At 55.1% G+C, this 17206-nt stretch overlaps 2 protein-coding genes across 2 annotated transcripts; one reads left to right on the top strand and one right to left on the bottom strand.

Annotated features, from left to right (window-relative positions):
* Positions 1–2: 2 nt before the first annotated feature.
* RPS28 (ribosomal protein S28) lies at positions 3–1100 on the top strand. The gene is made up of 4 exons (XM_047777282.1): positions 3–94; positions 178–225; positions 716–849; positions 1027–1100. The coding sequence occupies exons 1-3, from the start codon at positions 56–58 to the stop codon at positions 836–838; spliced, it is 210 nt and encodes a 69-aa protein (XP_047633238.1). The 5' UTR covers positions 3–55; the 3' UTR covers positions 839–849; positions 1027–1100.
* Positions 1101–1263: 163 nt separating this feature from the next.
* On the bottom strand, positions 1264–16211 carry KANK3 (KN motif and ankyrin repeat domains 3). The gene is made up of 11 exons (XM_047777206.1): positions 16164–16211; positions 11876–11937; positions 9789–11072; positions 9610–9709; positions 9213–9410; positions 9018–9102; positions 8363–8579; positions 3072–3214; positions 2761–2961; positions 2577–2675; positions 1264–1542 (listed from the first exon to the last, which is right to left on the bottom strand). Exons 2-11 carry the CDS (start codon positions 11907–11909, stop codon positions 1465–1467), a joined length of 2439 nt encoding a protein of 812 aa, XP_047633162.1. The 5' UTR covers positions 11910–11937; positions 16164–16211; the 3' UTR covers positions 1264–1464.
* Between the last annotated feature and the right edge of the window lie 995 nt (positions 16212–17206).

Below are 17206 nucleotides of genomic sequence, written 5' to 3'. Positions count from 1 at the left end.
AGTTCTCCCCGAGGCACGTGACTCCTCTCCGCCAGACCACCGCCGCGCCGCCATCATGGACACGAGCCGTGTGCAGCCCATCAAGCTCGCCAGGGTGAGGCGGTGCACGGATTTGGGGGCCTGGGTAAGGGAGTAGGGGAACTGGGTGGGCCAGATCTGATCCCAGCCTCTCCGCAGGTTACCAAGGTTCTGGGCAGGACAGGTTCGCAGGGACAGTGCACGCAGGTGAGCGGGGGAGACGGCAGGGCGGGGGTGGGGTGGGGTGGGGGGCTGGAATCTGAGCCTCGGATGGTTACTCCTGTGCCCCAGGTTCTGTTCCCTGGTATTTGAGAACCGGTACGTACCCTTTTCCCCATGGCTCACAGAGGCTCCGAGTCTTCACCCTGTTTATTGGATCTGGGCTCAGTCGATCTCATTCCTAGGGCCCTGACGTACTGGTTCAGTCTATCCCAACTACCACTGTGGCTCCATTTCCTAATGCTTGCGTTCCCATCCGCGGTCCAAGAACGTTAGTTGTTCCTCTTGGTTGTTTCTGGCTCTTGAGAGCTATTCATTCCACGTCTCGGTTTCTCTTCTGGCCGGTCCATGCTTCCAAGACCCAGTCTCCTTTTTAAGAGTCTCTAGGCAGACACGTTTTCTGAATCCAAATCGGCTGCTTATCCCACAGTGCTTATTCGCGGCCAACCCTGACTTCTGGTCTCCCCGTGCCCTGTAGGTGCGGGTAGAATTCATGGACGATACGAGTCGTTCCATCATCCGAAACGTAAAAGGCCCTGTTCGTGAGGGTGATGTGCTCACCCTTTTGGAGTCAGAGCGAGAGGCTCGGAGGCTGCGCTGAAGTTGTGGCTGGTGAGTGCAGGTGGGAAGCAGCAGGTCCCTGGTAGAACATTGTCTGGTGGGAGGGAGGTTTGGCCAAGCCCATGGATGAGGGCCTCTTGGTGGTGGGGTGTGTAAAAAGGGTCAGCTGAGATTTGGGGCGGGGGAGGGGGGGTTGCTGTCAGCATCTCACACGGACTTTGTTTACAGGGTCCTGGATATCTGGATCGACCATTTGGCCCATCATGATCTGCCGTTAATAAAGTGTTTATATTGTATGTAAATTTGGGGTTTTATCTGGGTTGTCACTGGGCATATAAAACTCTTGTGGGTCCCAGAAGTGGTCACTGGCCCACTGCACTCTGGAAGGGGGGGTGTCTTCCCTGACAAGGCGTTGTCTTTTGAGGAGGGAGAACCATGTGTCTGTATCTCCAAAACAAGACAAACTGCATTAGGAATGTTTTATTAGGGAAGAAGGCTGGAGGAGTGGGTGGGCTAGGGGCTCTGTCACTCCTCAGCTCCCATCTCACTCTGGAGAGTTCAAAGTGAGCCCCTTCAGGTGGACCCTGCCCCCTGCTGGGCCTAGAGGCTGAGGTGGGAGAGGGAAAGATCTTTTCTCCCAGTCCCAGGTCCAGTGTGTCAGACCAGTCAGTGAGTCAGGGGGTCTTCTCCAGTGTCGCTACCTCCTTCTTCACCAGGCATGGCCATGGGGGAGTCAGGGGGCAACTGGTGAGAGAGAGGTGGGTGGGAGTTGTCATTTCATTGTGGCTTTCAGTTCCGTTAGATTCAGGGATGCTTAGTCTAATGGAGATCTTGCCTCTCTACACTGATCCTGCCTAAGCAGGAATCCCACCTTTTATGGCAGAACTAGGCTGCCTGAGTTTGAATCCCATCTCTGACCTGTAAGAGGCACTTGACCTCCATGGCTCTTTCCCCACATCTCTACAGGAGAGTGCAGGATGGGTAGGCTGACTGGATGAATTTTAATTATGAAGGTGCTGAGAAGATCCTGGCACTTGCTTTTTGAATATAAGCTTCTCCCCTTGGGGACAGAGCACTTTGCTCCCAGACCAGCCCTTCCTGCCTGCTTTCTGGCAAACCCATTGTCTCCAACGCTGAAGCTCTGACTTGCAGCTGAGTCTGCATCTTCCTCCTCTGCCATACCTAACTCCAGAGGATCCCTTATTCTTCTGTCTTTTCTTTTAGGGCCACACCCATAGCATATGGGAGTTTCCAGGCTAGGGGGGCGATTCGGAGCTGCAGCTGCCGGCCTACACCACAGCCCAGAAACACCAGATCTGTATCTATGACCTACACTACAGCTCACAGCAGTGCTGGATCCCTAACCCACTGAGCAAGGCCAGGGATCTAACCTGTGTCCTCACGGGTACTAGTTGGGTTGCTGAGACTTCATGGGAACTCCTGAAAGATCCTTTATACCTTTGCTATGACCATCCTTGGCGCAGTAACAGGAGTCCTCTGACAGGACAGTCTGAGCTAGATCTAACGGCTCTACACTGACCTTGGGTCATGTCACCTCTAGAGCCTCAGACTGATGACCTTTGAAGTGAAGGTGTACCTACCCTTGGGTGTTCTGCAGGTTGAACATCAAATCCCAGCCACATGGAACTCAGACCCAGATTACCCACCCCTGTGTTCCCCATGGGGTTGTGGGAAGAAAAGCCACCGTCATGGGGCACACTTGGTATCCTTGAGCTGTACGGCCTGGAAACTTAGTTGGGACTGGGGACTATACTCACCAGTGGACTGGGCTGGCCTGAGCTCAGATGGGCATGCAGCAGAGCAGCCACCTCATCCTGTTCTGCCTCCAGGGCAATGGCCAGGGCACTGGTGCCCTCCTGAGGGATGAGAGGAATAGTCTGGTCCCTGAACCTAGAGGCATGGCTATCCCACTATTCCCAAACCAACCCCATGGTGGCTCACATTGTCCAGGAGAGCAGGATCACAGCCTGGCTGGGCCAGCAGCATCCGGACAGTGTCCAGGCGCCCATACTCACTGGCACACATCAGTGCCGTGGCCCCATCAGCATCCTGTGCATTGACGTCTGCCCCACACGCTAGCAGGGCTGCTACCATGTCCTGGCGGCCGTGGCTGATGGCCAGCATGAGGGCTGTCTGTCCGGTCTGGAGTGGAAAAGGGGACAGTGCTGGTTTGGGCTCTGGTCACAGACATTTTGGCTCCAGAAATGGACATGACCCCTGGGTTCAGAGCAAGGGATGAGGTGTCTACACACCTGGCTGGCCTTGGCGTTGACATTGCCCATGCGGAAGAGTCTCTGGACCACAGCCATGTCCTCCTCTCTGCCCACAGAGGTGAGTGCAGCCAGCATGACGGCCGAGTAGCCAGCTCGATTCTGGTGGTCAATCTTGCAGACCCCTGGGGGAGAGAAAGGGGGTGACAGTCAACCAAGAAGCAGACACCCCCAGCCCAACCTATCCTCACCTCCCACCAAACCTCAGGTGTGTCATCTACTTAGCCAGGGTGGTCACTGGGTCATGAATTTATTTTTTATTATTTTTTTTTTGCTATTTCTTGGTCCGCTTCCGCGGCATATGGATGTTCCCAGGCTAGGGGTCTAAGCGGAGCCGTAGCCACCAGCCTACGCCAGAGCCACAGCAATGCGGGATCCGAGCCGCGTCTGCAACCTACACCACAGCTCACGGCAACGCCGGATCGTTAACCCACTGAGCAAGGGCAGGGACCGAACCCGCAACCTCCTGGTTCCTAGTCGGATTCGTTAACCACTGCGCCACGACGGGAACTCCTGGGTCATGAATTTATTGTTCCACTGCCTACAAGCCTCTGCCCAAGAGTCACGTGGCTCATACCTACATTCAAGGGTCTGCTCAAACCTTGTGTTCCTGAAGAGTTAACTCACCTCCATATTTCAAACTGGTTTGGGGGCTTGGTTCTATTCACTGCTGTATCCCCCCAGTAGCTAAAGCAATACCTGGCACCTAGTAGCTGCTAGGTAAATAGATGTTTCTATTTTCACAGCTAGCAAGCCACCATTGTTGCTCCCCCACCCCCATAGAACTGCCAGCTGGGTTCCCCTGGTGTCCAAGTCCACTCCAGTTTCCATGCAACAGCCAGAAGCAGTAAAAGAAGTTTGGTCCCACCATCTATTTAAAACCCTCCTTTGGGAGTTTCTGCTGTGGCACAATGGGTTAAGAATCCAACTACGGCAACAGCTTGGATTGCTGTGAAGGCGTGCATTCTATCTGTGGTTTGGATTCAGTTCCTGACCTGGGAACTTCCCTATGTCACGGGTATGGCCATTTAAAAATAAACCTCCAGTGGAGTTCCCATCATGGCTCAGCAGAAACGGATCTGACTAGCATCCATGAGGACACAAGTTCTATCCCCAGCCTCACTTAGTGGGTTAAGGATCTGGTGTTGCTGTGAGCTGTGGTGTAGGTTGCAGATGCACCTCAGATCTGGCATTGCTGTGGCTATGGTGTAGGCCAGCAGCTACAGCTCCAATTCAACCCCTAGCCTGGGAACCTCCATGTGCCATGGGTTTGCTCCCCGACCCCTGCAAAGAAAAACCTTCAGAGTTCCTGCTGTGGCTCAGCAGTAATGAACCCAACTAGTATCCATGAGGACACAGGTTTGATCCCTGACCTCACTCAGTGGGTTAAGGATCTGGCATTGCCATGAGCTGTGATGTAGGTCAAAGACACACAGCACCAATCCAGGGTTGGGCTGTAGCATAGGCCAGAAGCTGTAGCTCCATTTCTACCTCTAGCCTGGGAACTTCCATATGCCAGGGGTGTGGGCCTAAAAAGAAAAAAAAAAAAAAAACAACTTCCTTTGCACCTGAAATACATCCACCACAGACTGAGGCTCTGTTGCCTAACTTTTTTTTTTTTTGTCTGTTGTTGTTATTGTTGTTGTTGCTATTTCTTGGGCCGCTCCCGCGGCATATGGAGATTCCCAGGCTAGGGGTCGAATCAGAGCTGTAGCCACCTGCCTACGCCAGAGCCACAGCAATGCGGGATCTGAGCCGCGTCTGCAACCTACACCACAGCTCACGGCAACGCCGGATCATTAACCCACTGAGCAAGGGCAGGGACTGAACCCGCAACCTCATGGTTTCTAGTCGGATTCGTTAACCACTGCACCACGACGGGAACTCCTGTTGCCTAACTTCTGATCCTTCGCCTGGAGTTCTCCCTTCTTTATCCTCTAAGCCTATGTTACAGATTAAATTGTGTCTGTCCCCCCTCCCCAGAAAAAAGACATGCTGAGTTCCTAACACCCAGAACCTGTGAATGTGGCCTAAATTGGAAATAAGAGTCCTTGCAAACCATAGTGAGGTCCTTACTGTAGGCCCTAATCCCGTAGGACTGGTATCCTCAGAAGAAACATACGCTAAAGGCAGAGAGGACAAGCTACCATAAGCCACAAAATGCTAAAGATTGCTGGCAATCGCTAGATATTTGGAGAAAGGCATGGAACAGATTCACTGAGCTCCCAAGAAGGAACCAGCCCTGGCAACACCTTGATTTTGGACTTAACAGCCTCCTAAACTACAAAGAAATGAATTTCTGTTTTTTAGACCACCTGCACTGTGGTAGCTTGTGCTTAGTTATAGCAGCCCTAGGAATCTAAGAGCCTGGTTACTGCTGCCCTTCCTTCAGGACTGAATGCAGACATCAGCTCTGTTTCCTCTGGGGTCAGTTCTGTTACCATCCTGGCCCTCTCCCTTACAGCAAAGTCCCTACCTCTGTTCAGACCTCATTCACAAATATGTTGAATGCTTGTTTACCCTGCCATTCTGAAAGCTCCACAAGGCTGGGGACGGTTTGGGGAGATAATGGAGTGGAGAAGTTTGGGAAAAGGAGTGGACCATGCTCATGGAGTGGGTGCCCTAGTGATGGGATTTGAGACAATGAGCTGGAGGAGTAAAAGGGTTAAGTCAAGAGTTAAGGATGTGTTGTGTGGCCTGCTGTCTAAGTGTCCATTCTTTCCACAAGCTTCTATGACCCCCATGGAGGGCTTGGGGTATGAAGTGGGGTCTCCACAGCTAAGAAGGGAACCAACCTATCTCCCCCCTCCCTCCCCTTGTCCTTTCCCTGGGCCCTTCCTAAGCTAAAGGATCACTTTGGTTTTTGATCTTGGTTTTTTTGGCTGCCCCCATAGCATGTGGAAGTTCCTGGGCCAGGGATCAAGCTCCAGCCACAGCAGTAACAACTGCCAAATCCTTAACACACTGAGCCACTAGGAAACTCCATGGGTCACCCTGTTTTCTTGATTCCCTCCCTTGTTTTTGTCATGGTCCTCACCCCTATTCGAAGTTATTTTGTTTACTTGATAATTATGAAAGCGCATTCATTCATTCACTCAACAAACACTTGAAGGTCTACTGTGTACCAAACTGGAGCCTGCCTGGCAAGTAGGGTGAGGTGAGGTGGGGGGCACGGGGAGGAGTTTGAAAGGGTACTTAAAGGGGTAGTTAATGACCAGCCAGAGGATGAGCAAGGAGGCAAAGCAGGGAGATGGGGTGGGAGCAATGGGGAATGGTCCCAAGAAGCCCAAGGCTTGTGGGAGTCAGGCAGCAGGAGACAGTGAGCTGAGATGTTGGGAGGCGAGAGTTCAGAGAAGAGTGCTAGGAAGTGAGATTATGGAGGGGCCATAGTTAATGTTGACATCAAGGTCTTGGGGTGACTTTACAAGTGTAAGGCTGAAGTAGGGCCGAGGTCAAGGTGCAGGGAAAGGAGCAGGTCAAGTAACTGAGAAACCAGGCAGGAAGTGGGAAGGATCATCCATTAGGAGATTGACGTTGGTGGGGATTAAGCTGGAGAGAAGACCTGACCAGGAACTGGCCATTTATCCAAGAAATGAAGACTGGTGAGGTCAGAGGGAGAAGTCAAAGGGTGGAGAGGGGAGTGGTCTGATCAATAAGAGGCTCCAAGGTGGGACCTAGAGAGCAAGGGAATTCATCTGGAGGTAGAGATAAAGAGCAAGGAGGACACAGTCATGTCCAGGCCTTTCATTCCTGGGAGCTCAGAGGAAACAGCCCCTATGTGGGGGTGCACCGAGAGCTCCAGGTCCTAGAGGAGGGGAGGGCAAGACCGATATGGCAGCAAGAAGGTAGGGGTGGAAGGACTGACCCATATGAGAACCAGAAGGCCCATGGCAAGATCTGGAAAGTCGGAGCCAAGGGAGGGGTTCACATACTGGGAATAAAGGGGTCCAAGGAGCTTTGGGCCTCTTGTAACCAAAATGACTGTTTCGCCACCTGCAGCAGCCCCAGTCCTCAGCCCCCTTTAAGACAGGAGCTGCCCAGGAAATATCTTTTGACTTCATTCATTGTCCCCTCCTCCCAAGCCCCAGCTCCCTGTTCAACCCAGAGCAGCTGTGGCCTTCCCCCACCCCCTCACTCCCCCATCCCCAATACCTGCAGGGATGGGACAGATCTGTATGTTTAGGGGGTGGCTTGGGGGATGGGGACAGTGGGACCTGCCTCAGTCTGCAGTGAGAGTGAGAAGCCTGGAAGGGCCGACCCTGAAGGAGAACACCCAGAGCTCTTGGTGAGCCATCAGTTTGTCTACTCTCCACTGTCCCCTCCACTGAGTCCCATGGCATGGAGAAAGCAGCTGTCTGTGGCTGGCCCACCCCCATCCTGGTGCTGCATTGGTTCCTGGAAGTCCCTCAATACACATCTCAGCAACACTAGAATGTGTATATTTCTCTTCTTTTTTTTTTTTTTTTTGCTTTTTCAGGCTGCACCTGTAATATACAGCAGTTTCAGGCTGGGGGTCAAATCGAAGCTTTAGCTGCCAGCCTACCCCACAGCAACATGGGATCCCTGAACCCACTAAGCATGGCCAGGGATCGAACCCACATCCTCGTGGATACTAGTTGGATTTGTTTCCACTGAGCCATAATGGGAACTCTGAGATGTCTATATTTCTGCTCCAGAGGGGGAAACAGTGAGGCAGGTGATAGAAATGTGTGTCTTGGAGCCAATGCAGGACCCGGTAGTGGAGGACTGCGGGCCTGTGCCACAGCCCGGAAGGTAGTCACAGCCCTGACCAGTGAGTACCTCCCCTTGTGGCTGGAGAGGCAGTGGATGGATATTAGAGCTCTGGAACAAGGTGAGTGCCAGGGCTGGAAATTCAGGGACAAAGGCCATGGGAACCACTGACCTACCTGCGTGCCTGGCACTGTCTATGTGTATTATCATGATTGCCCCAGGACATTCCCTGGTTCACAGATGAGAAAACTAAAGCTCACAAAATGAAGCCATTCCCCTAAATTTAGGTCTACCTGATCCCAAAGCCCAGAATACCCTCCCCCTGCAAAGTGATAGTTGGGCCAGGACAGAGCTCAGGGCTGGGAGGGGTCAATCTATCCACAATGGGTAATATTACCTACAAGGAAGGGCCAGCGATAGCCTCTGCTTGGCCAGCCCTTTGCTGCATCCTTCTCCTGGCCCTCCCAGCCAAGACCTGCCCAGATTCTCCCTTCCGTGGCTCCCTGTTCGCTGGTGCCCCCCCAACCCTCCTCAATGCTGACCTGTATCTAGCAGCAAGCTCGCAATGGCCAGGTTCCCATGGGACACGCTGTAGTGCAGGGCTGTGTTCCCGTTGCCATCTGCCAGGTTCACCACGTGCTCCAGCAGCTCTGGTCCCATGCGTGCCACTGCGCCCAGCACCTGGGCCACAGGCTCCGACTGAGAGCGCCGCTGGCTGGACACTCGAAACCACTCCTGGGCCACCAGGCGAGCTGCGCCCTGCCAGGATGGTGGCGGGTGGGAAGTGGGGGGAGACACGTTGGTAGGGAGGCTGTAGGAAGCAGGGCTGGCAACCCAGACAGGGGTTCTGATGGGGGGGCACGGGCCCATGGGGCCGCACCCCTTTCAGGAGGGAGTACAGTTAGTGTAGGTACCGGGCTCTTCTAAGGAAGAGCCTGTGGGAGAATATGGAGAGAAGGAAGACGGTGAGCACTTGCCTTTGGGGAGTCCTGGAGTGGGGCTGGGGCTTGGACAGATCCCTTTTGGGAAATTAGATCACTTTGGAGAGCCTGGGATCCATGGAGAGCCCTGGTGGGAATTGACGGAACTCCACCCCCACCCCCAGCTCTAGGGAACCTAATGCGCTTCCCTAGACGGGCTTCAGAACAGCTCCCTGGCGGGCCTACGACTTCTGTGAAGGGCTCTCCCTACACTCACGCCGTCGCGGGCGACTCCGCGGGGCCGGGTCAGGTGCCGGTGTAGTGCTGCGCAAGCCTCCCTCAAACGCGGGCTCAGCTCGCACCTACCGAGCAGACAGAGACAGGGAAGAGGCTAAGGAGGGGTCGGGATGGGGAGCTGGGAAGACGGGAAAGAGAGCAGCTGTCCCCATTCCGTGTCCCTGGTTCTGCTCACCTCCCCTGGGCAACCGGCTGAGGCTCGGGCTCTGCCTCGGGCTCCGGATCTCGGGCCTCCTCGCCGCTGGGAGGGCCAGGGGTCCCAGAGTCGGATCCCCCACCACTGTCATCGCCTGAGCTGGAGGAACTGCTCCTCTGGGGCTCAGTTGCGCCGTCCTCGCTGCCGCTGTCGCCCTCGCTGGATGAGCTCTCATACCTGGGGGCAGGGTGGGAGGCGTCTGCTGAGCCTCCTTTGTGGGCTCATTCTGGAGTCCTGATGGAGTGGCTGTCCTCATTTCACAAATGAGGACCCTGAGGCTTGCCAAGACTACGTTGTGAGCGAGGGGCAGAGCTGGGATTCAAACCCCTGTCCACGTCCCCGCAGATGCTGCCATGGGGAGGGGGAAGGTGCTCACTCTCCGTTGAGGACCCCAACAAACTGCAGGCTCTTGGGTCCAGGGCTGGTTTGGGCTCCAGGTGTACCATCTTTTCTCTTCATAATGGATTTGAGGGTGCCTGGCGGAAATCAGACGAGGGTACTGAGTTCAAGCTGGGGCGCCAGCAAGTCAGGGCTCAGCGAGGGACGAGGACTTACCCGCGGGCGCCACGGCCCTATCCCCATCCGTGGGTCCCGGCGGGTTCTCCTGCATCGGGGCATGGACCTCCACGGGGACGTCGGTCTGCGTGGCCTTCTCCGCACAAGCCCACGGGGTCTGGGTGGCAGCCTCGTGCGGCTGGGGCCGGGCCGCCGCCGCCGCCGCCTCTGCCTCCTCGGCAGCCTCGCGGGCCTCCTCCAGCTCACACAGCCGGCCCCGCAGGAGCTCGCTGACCTCGCGCTGATGCTCCAGGCTGGCGCGCAGCAGCTCCAGCTCGCGCTCGGTGGCCGCGGGCAGCCCCAGCAGAGCCTCGGTCACCCACGCTTCTGCCTCGTGGGTCTCCGGAACTGCCTCCACGCCGGTCTCCTGGGTCTCCCACACCACCTGGGCTCCCGCCTCTTGGGTCTCCCGCACTGTCTGGGTGCCCTCCTCTCGCGTCTGGGGCGCCCCGTCCAGGACCTGCAACGCACCCTCGCTGCGCCTAGAAGCCGACCCGTCGGGGTCTTCAGCACCGGGGCTGGCCCTGGCGCGAACGCCGCGCTCAGAGGTGGCCAGGCGCTCAGTGAGTCGCCGGAGCTGAGCAAGTTTGTCCGGGCGCGCCTCGGCCTCCCCGTCGGGCTCGGGCTGCCGGCGCGCAGCCAGCAACCGCGCTTTCTCGGCGCGCAGCGCGCGCACCTGCTCCTGCAGCGCGGGCAGCGCGCGCGCCTGGTCCTCGAGCTCACGCAGGCGCCGCAGGGCCGCGGCCATCTGCTCTCGCACCAGCTGCAGCTGCGCAGGGCCGGGAGAGGCGAGGGCCGGGTTGAGGGCGGGGCTGCTGTGGCCCGACCCACGCGGGCTGCGCGGGACCGCGCGGGCCAGGCTGGGTGCGCCTTCGTGCGCGTGAGCCTGCGCCAGCTCCAACCGCCTGCTGGTCTCCAGGAGCGTGTGCTCGACGCGCGGGTTGCGCACCGGCGCGCGCGGCGACAGCGGTGTCAGCTGTAGCCCTGAGGGCGCTCCTGGGGAGAGTGCGCCCGATGGTCCGCCATCGTCACTGGCCAGGGACTCGCTGGAGGTCCAGGCACCTGGGCTGCGCGCACCTGCGAGGCCACCCCGGGGCGCGCGAGGGCGGCGAGCGGGTGGGGCGCCCGGGACTCGGCGGGCTGTAGGGCCGCGCTCCAGCTCCTCCACGTACTTGAGGAAATCCAGGTCCAGGTGGAAACCATAGGGCGTCTCCACCGAGTAGGGCGAGCTCGGGCTGCGGGCGCCCCCAGTCTCACTGGGGCATAGGCGAGGGCCGCCCAGGTCTGTGGGCATGACAGGGGCGTGGAGTGGAGTCAGGTGGGGGAGACCCGGAGAGACTGGACAAACGGAGCGTGTTTCCCTCCCCAGCCCTACTCCATCCAATGGCATGACTGCAGGACTCCACCTGCACCAAACCATGCACACCTGCCATTGCACACCTGATGCTTAAACGCCCCTCTGCACCCGCAAAAGTCGTACAATCACGCGTTGAGTGAGCTCGTCCTATGTATCAAGTACTTTCCTAGGCGTTATGTACATAGCAGTGAACAAGACAAGCATCCCTGCCCTCTTTTGGGAGACAGATAAATAAACACAATCCTTCCAAACGGTGCTTAGGGCATTAATAATAACTACAAGATGAAATAGAGAATAACTGTTAGAGCAGATTTCCTGCGAAGGGTACTTATAAGTGGAGCCCTAAATGAGGAGGAGGAAGCACCAGCTGGGGATGGAACGTTGCTAAAAGAAAACAGCCCATACAAAGGTCCTGGGTTGGAATGAGCAGGGTGGGCTTGAGTAACAGCGAGTTGGAGGTGAGGCTGTCTAGAGCAGCATGAAGGAAGGAACAGCGGAGAGGTGGGCTTGGGTCAGACTGTGGGGAACCTTCTGGGCCACCTGAGAGTTGGAGTTTTTTATTCCGCCTGTAATAGGGCACCAGAGGCAGATTTTAGGCAGGGCCACAACATTATCCCCTTTATAAAGGACCCTCTGGCCACTGTGCCAAGGAGGGAACTGCAGGGCTGTTTCTGCACCCAGGCACCAAGTGTGGATCTGTACACACACGATTCCCATTTTGCACACTTACCAGGCAGGTTCTGATTCAGGGCAAACTTGGCCATGTTTCCTGAAGTAGCCACCAGGCACACCCTGAAAAAAGTCCCCAGAGGGGGTGAGGGTGGGGGCTGGGACCTGTCCCTCTGGCTGTGTGTCTACAAGTCAGTCTGGACTCTGAGCAAGTAAACAGACCCAAGAGCACTTCTCCACCAACACACCCACCCCCTCCACAAGCCTTCTCCTCCCTCCTCCCTCAAGTGGACTGGAAACAGGAGTCCCGTTGTGGCTCAACGGAAATGAATCCAACTAGAGTAACCATGAAGTTGCAGTTTCGATCCCTGGCCTCGATCAGTGGGTTAAGGATCCGTCATTGCCATGAGCTGTGGTGCAGGTTGCAGATGAGGCTCGCATCCTATGTGGCTGTGGCTGAGGCTGGCAGCTGTAGCTCTGATTGGACCCCTAGCCTGGGAACTTCTATATGCCGCAGGTGCATCCCTGAAAAGCAAAAAAAAAAAAGTTTGGAATGAATGAATGTGGGCCCCTCATGTGCTGGGCCTCACTCAGCCTGCTGGGAAAGAGGTGGCAGGAAGGGCATTGAAAGAAGAAGAGAGGAAAGAGTAGCTGGGGGTGGGAGCACAGGCGAGTTGCATTCCAGACCTGCTGAGTTTTCTGTCAGTCAGTCCCTGGGGAAAATTAGGAATCGATGCTCATAGGGGTGGATTGGGAACATTCAAGAGGAAGGCAAGAGCTGAGAGCCCTTCCTGGGAATGTTAAAAACTCATCTGGTCAGATTGTGCATGTTAAAAAACAAAACAGGAGTTCCCTTCATGGTTCAGTTGTTAACAAATCTGACTAGGAACCATGAGGCTTTGGGTTCGATCCTTGGCCTTGCTCAGTGGGTTAAGGATCTGGCATTGCTTTGAGCTGTGGTGTAGGTCACAGATGTGGCTCAGATCCCACGTTGCTGTGGCTGTGGTGTAGGCCGGTGGCTACAGCTCCGATTAGACCCCTAGCCTGAGAACCTCCATATGCCTTGAGTGCAGCCCTGGTAAAGACAAAAAAAAATTTAAAAATTAAAGGAGAATAATAATAAACAAAACAAAAACAAAACAGAATTTCCTGCATTTTCTTCCTTAGAGTTCAAATAAGATATAACTGTACATCTGAATTTGCACTGAGAACACTTATGAGATCATTTAGGAATGACGGGGAGTCGTGAACCAGATGCACCAAGGATGCAAATCAATGGATACCATTCTCCCTGGGATGTCTCTACTGGAGATCCACAGGGCTCTGCCCTTGCTTGGCTTGTAAGAGATTGTAGTGGAACCACAAGCACTCAGCTTCTCAGAGCTGAAGCTCTGTGTGGGGCTAAAGGGAGAGTGACTCTTCAGGTGACATGAGAGAGGCTCTAAGAAACTTAGGGAGATCGGGTCATGTTCAAGAAACAAAGACAAATATTGAGTCTAGAACTCTGATTCAGAAAGCACAGGGTAAGGAAGATGGGGCTTTGAGGAGCCCACATGAAAAACTCTCAGGGGAGTTCCTGCCGTGGCTCAGCAGAAACGAATCTGACTAGTATTCATGAGGACAAAGGTTTGACCCCTGGCCTCCCTCAGTGGGTTAAGGATCCGGCATTGCCTTGAGCTGTGGTGTAGATCTCAGACTCGCTCAGATTCTGAGTTGCTGTGCCGTGGTGTAGGCTGGCAGCTCCGATTCAATCCCCTAGCCTTGGAACCTCCATATGCTGTGGGTGCAGCCCTAAAAGACAAAAAAAAAAAAAAAAAAAAGAAGAAGAAAAACCCTCATGGGAGTTCTCTGGTGGCTCAGTGGGTAAAGGATCCCACATTGTCACTGCTGTGGCTTGCGTTCCATTGGTCCCTAGCCTGGGAACTTCTGCATGTCAAGGACTGGGAAAAACAAAAACAAAAACAAAAAAACACTTTTGGAAGAGAAATCAGCTTATATATCAAGTGCTTACTCTATGTCCTGCCTGGTTAAATATAACCCCCACTCTGTACAATCCCTCAAGTTTAGGATGTTTCCCCTGTTGCCAGATGGAGGAAACTAAGGCATAAAGCCATTAAGTCAATTGCCTATGAGAAAAGCCCTCAGAGTGGGCTCAGCTTATCTTCTGGGGACTCTTGCCTGCCCAGCCCTCCACCAGCAGGTGCTTGCCAGACCTGACTTGAATTCTCCCTGACCTACTGCCCATCTGTGCTAACCACTAGCAACCTTCCCAGTCACCCATTCTGGTCTCTTGCATGCCTGGTGACCACCTGCAGGCCCAACAGCCACCGGCAATTGAGCACCCAATGGCCCACTTGAGTTATTCTGATCCACTGCTGGGGGAACCCTCCCAGTGGCCACTTCTGTCCAGCCTGGGTCACTGACAACACCCCACCCCACTCCTAGGCAGGGTGAGGGGGTGGAGTGGGGAACTTCCAGTCCTAAAGCAGCTGTTTCCCGTCCCCTCACACTGGATGCATGAGGACAGCCAGTGCCTCTCAGGACTTGTTTTCAGGAAACTGCCAGGGAAGAGCTGGGTCATGGAAAAAACCTGGGCTGGGGCTTAAGATTCTGGGCCCTGCCTCACACACAGCTGTCTGTATGACTCTGTGAGGTCGGCCCCCTCCTCCAGTGACCTAGTCACACCCATCTGAGACCCTCAGAACTCTACAAACAGCTGTGGGCCATCCCTAAGACCCACATCAGCTGGAACAGCTGGACCCTGAGGCTGGCTTGAAAAATGAATGGTAAAAAAATAACAACAATACTTTTGCCATTTACTATGAGCTTGCCTCTATTCTAAGTAATTTATGGATATTAACGTTTTTTTCTTTTTCTTTTTTAGGGCTGCACCTGCAGTGTATGGAAGTTCCCAGGCTAGGGGTTGAATTGGAGCTTCAGCTGCTGGCCCACACCACAGCTGCAGCAACACTGGATCCAAGCCACATCTGTGACCTACACCACAGCTTGTGACAACGCTGGATCCTTTAATCCACTGAGCGAGGCCAGTGATGGAACCTGAATCCTCATGGATACTGGTCGGGTTCTTAACAAGCTGAGCCACAACAGGAACTCCCAGTTGGGTGTTAACTTAAAAAACAAAAAAAACAAAAACAAAAACACCTAGGTAAGCTCTTTGAAGTAGGTTTTCTTATTATTCTTTCCCCCATTGTGCAGATGGAGAGACTGAGACACAGAGATTAAGTGACCCACCCAAGGTCAAACATGGGCAGAAGCAGGATATGAACCTAGGCAGCTTCGCCAGTGTTTCTGCATTGGCCATTCCACTTGACAGCTTTCTATAAACAGCTCTCCACTCCCTGAGAGGGGTCGGGAGCAGGAGGGGGTCGGCCCTCACAGCTGCACTCATGCCTGTCCTCTGCGTGTGTCCCTGATGAGAAGAAAAGGCCCAAACTCCCGCGGCTGCAGCGGCTGCGGCCTCACTCAAGTGGGGGCGTGCAACTGCCCTCCCCTCTCCTCCGCTCCCTGCCCGAGCTGTCACTGCGAGATCCGGATTCTCTGCCTGAGACCCCCTCATTAGGCCGTCAGAGTCGACGCCATACGCTCCCACTCCCGCCCCAGGGACTATTTTGGGACTCGGAGCTGTGATCATGAAACCTGAGGGGTGGGGGACACGGCGGGCAGTGAGTATCCCGGTCCTGGGGAGGGGCGTCTTCCCAGATTAAGGCTCTGGGTGGTGGCACTGATTAATGTCGGGGAAGGACTCTCAGACCCCTGAGATGGGGATGGAGGCTGAGGAGGTACTGAGGGGGTTTTACTGAGGTCAGCGCCCCCTCACCCCCCTGTCCCCTCAGGACGGCCTCACAGAGACAGAGCAGTTTCCTACAGGAAACGCCGCCGGGCGGTTCCATCCGCTACCCATTGTCTGCCGGCCCGGGGGCCGTCCGTCCCCCCCGCCACACACCGTTTCCGAATCTCTCCCCCCCCCCGCCGCCCCAGTCTGAGGTCCAGCGCTAGGGTATGGACCCAGGTCCCCAAGCTGTCTGGCAGCGATTCTCGGAAAGGGTCCCGTAGTCGGTTGGGGCGCTAGGGGGCGAACAAGCCCCCCCACTTCGATCCTGAAGGGCGGGAGGAAGGAGACCTCCCGAATCCAGAGCACCACCCCCCGACTCTGCTTGCTGCCCACCTGGGGTTCCCAGTGTGGGAGGGGTCCCAGCCAGAGGACACGGCGTCCGCCCCTTCGCAGCGCGCTGAGCCCGCAGAGGGGCTGGAAGCGCAAAACCCCATCCCATGCGTACCCTGATCCCCGCCCAGGACCCCCATCGGCGCCGCGCAAGCTGGTGCTTTACCTGAAGCCGCAGCCCCCGCCGCGCCCGCACCCGAACCCGCCCCCTCGAAGCTCGGGTACCGGTTATCAAGGCCTTGGCCCTAACTGACGGCCACATTAGCCAACCAGCATCCGACGCTCTCTGAGCTCTCCAATGGTGAGGCAGGGTGGGCCGCGCTGGCCGAGAACCGAGAGTGTGGGGCGTGGCTAGGGGCGGAACCTAGAGTGGGTGTCCCTGAGGGCTGACTGGTCAGGAGTAGGAAGCCCAGCCTGCAAGTGCTGCCCAGCGCAGGGTTAAAGGGTTTGGATTTGATCCACAGGGGACGGTGAGCCATGGGAAGACGCTAAGCAGTAGCGTTACTCGGTGGGATTTGTGTATTTGGAAGATCCTTTGGGTTGAAGCTGAAAGGACTGATGTTCATGTCTGTCTGCGTGAGATACCTTGACCATGGATCTTTCCTACCGCAGGGACTTTGCACATGCTGTTCATATTCCTGAACTGTTCTTCCCTGCACCTGTTCATTTGGCCACCTTCTCCTACCTTTGGGGGCTCAACCTGTGCATTCCTGTCCCCTAAAGGCCTAACACGGATATTTTCCTGTCACTATCTTTCCAGTGACTCTGTTTTATGAACCTAATAGCTTTTTTCACTATCTGGGGGGTGGGGGAGAATCTAGGAGCACCCTGGTGGCCTAGCTGGTTAAGGATCCAGCATTGTCCCTGCTCTGGCACAGGTTCCATCTCTGGCCAAGAACTCCACACTTCCAAAAAAAAAAAATCTTGTTTGCCATCTGTTTCCCCATAAGGACAGAAAACTGGTTTGTTTTGATCGTTGCCTTATCCAGTGCCCTGGGCACACAGTAGGTACTTAATAAATGTTTGTTGAAAGAATGATTTGAAATTACATTGACCTCTTTAACCCATTTGGAACATATTATGATCTAAAGTGATTCTACAGATTGTTTTCTTTTTCAGATTCATTTAGCATTTATTGAGCACCTACTGTGTGCCCAGCACTGTTCAGGTCTTTGAGGGGGACATAAGCCCTGTCATCTGGGGCCTCAG

Source organism: Phacochoerus africanus, chromosome 4 (assembly GCF_016906955.1).
Source record: "Phacochoerus africanus isolate WHEZ1 chromosome 4, ROS_Pafr_v1, whole genome shotgun sequence".
NCBI lineage: Eukaryota > Metazoa > Chordata > Mammalia > Artiodactyla > Suidae > Phacochoerus > Phacochoerus africanus.
This window is presented reverse-complemented; position numbering and strand designations above follow the sequence as displayed.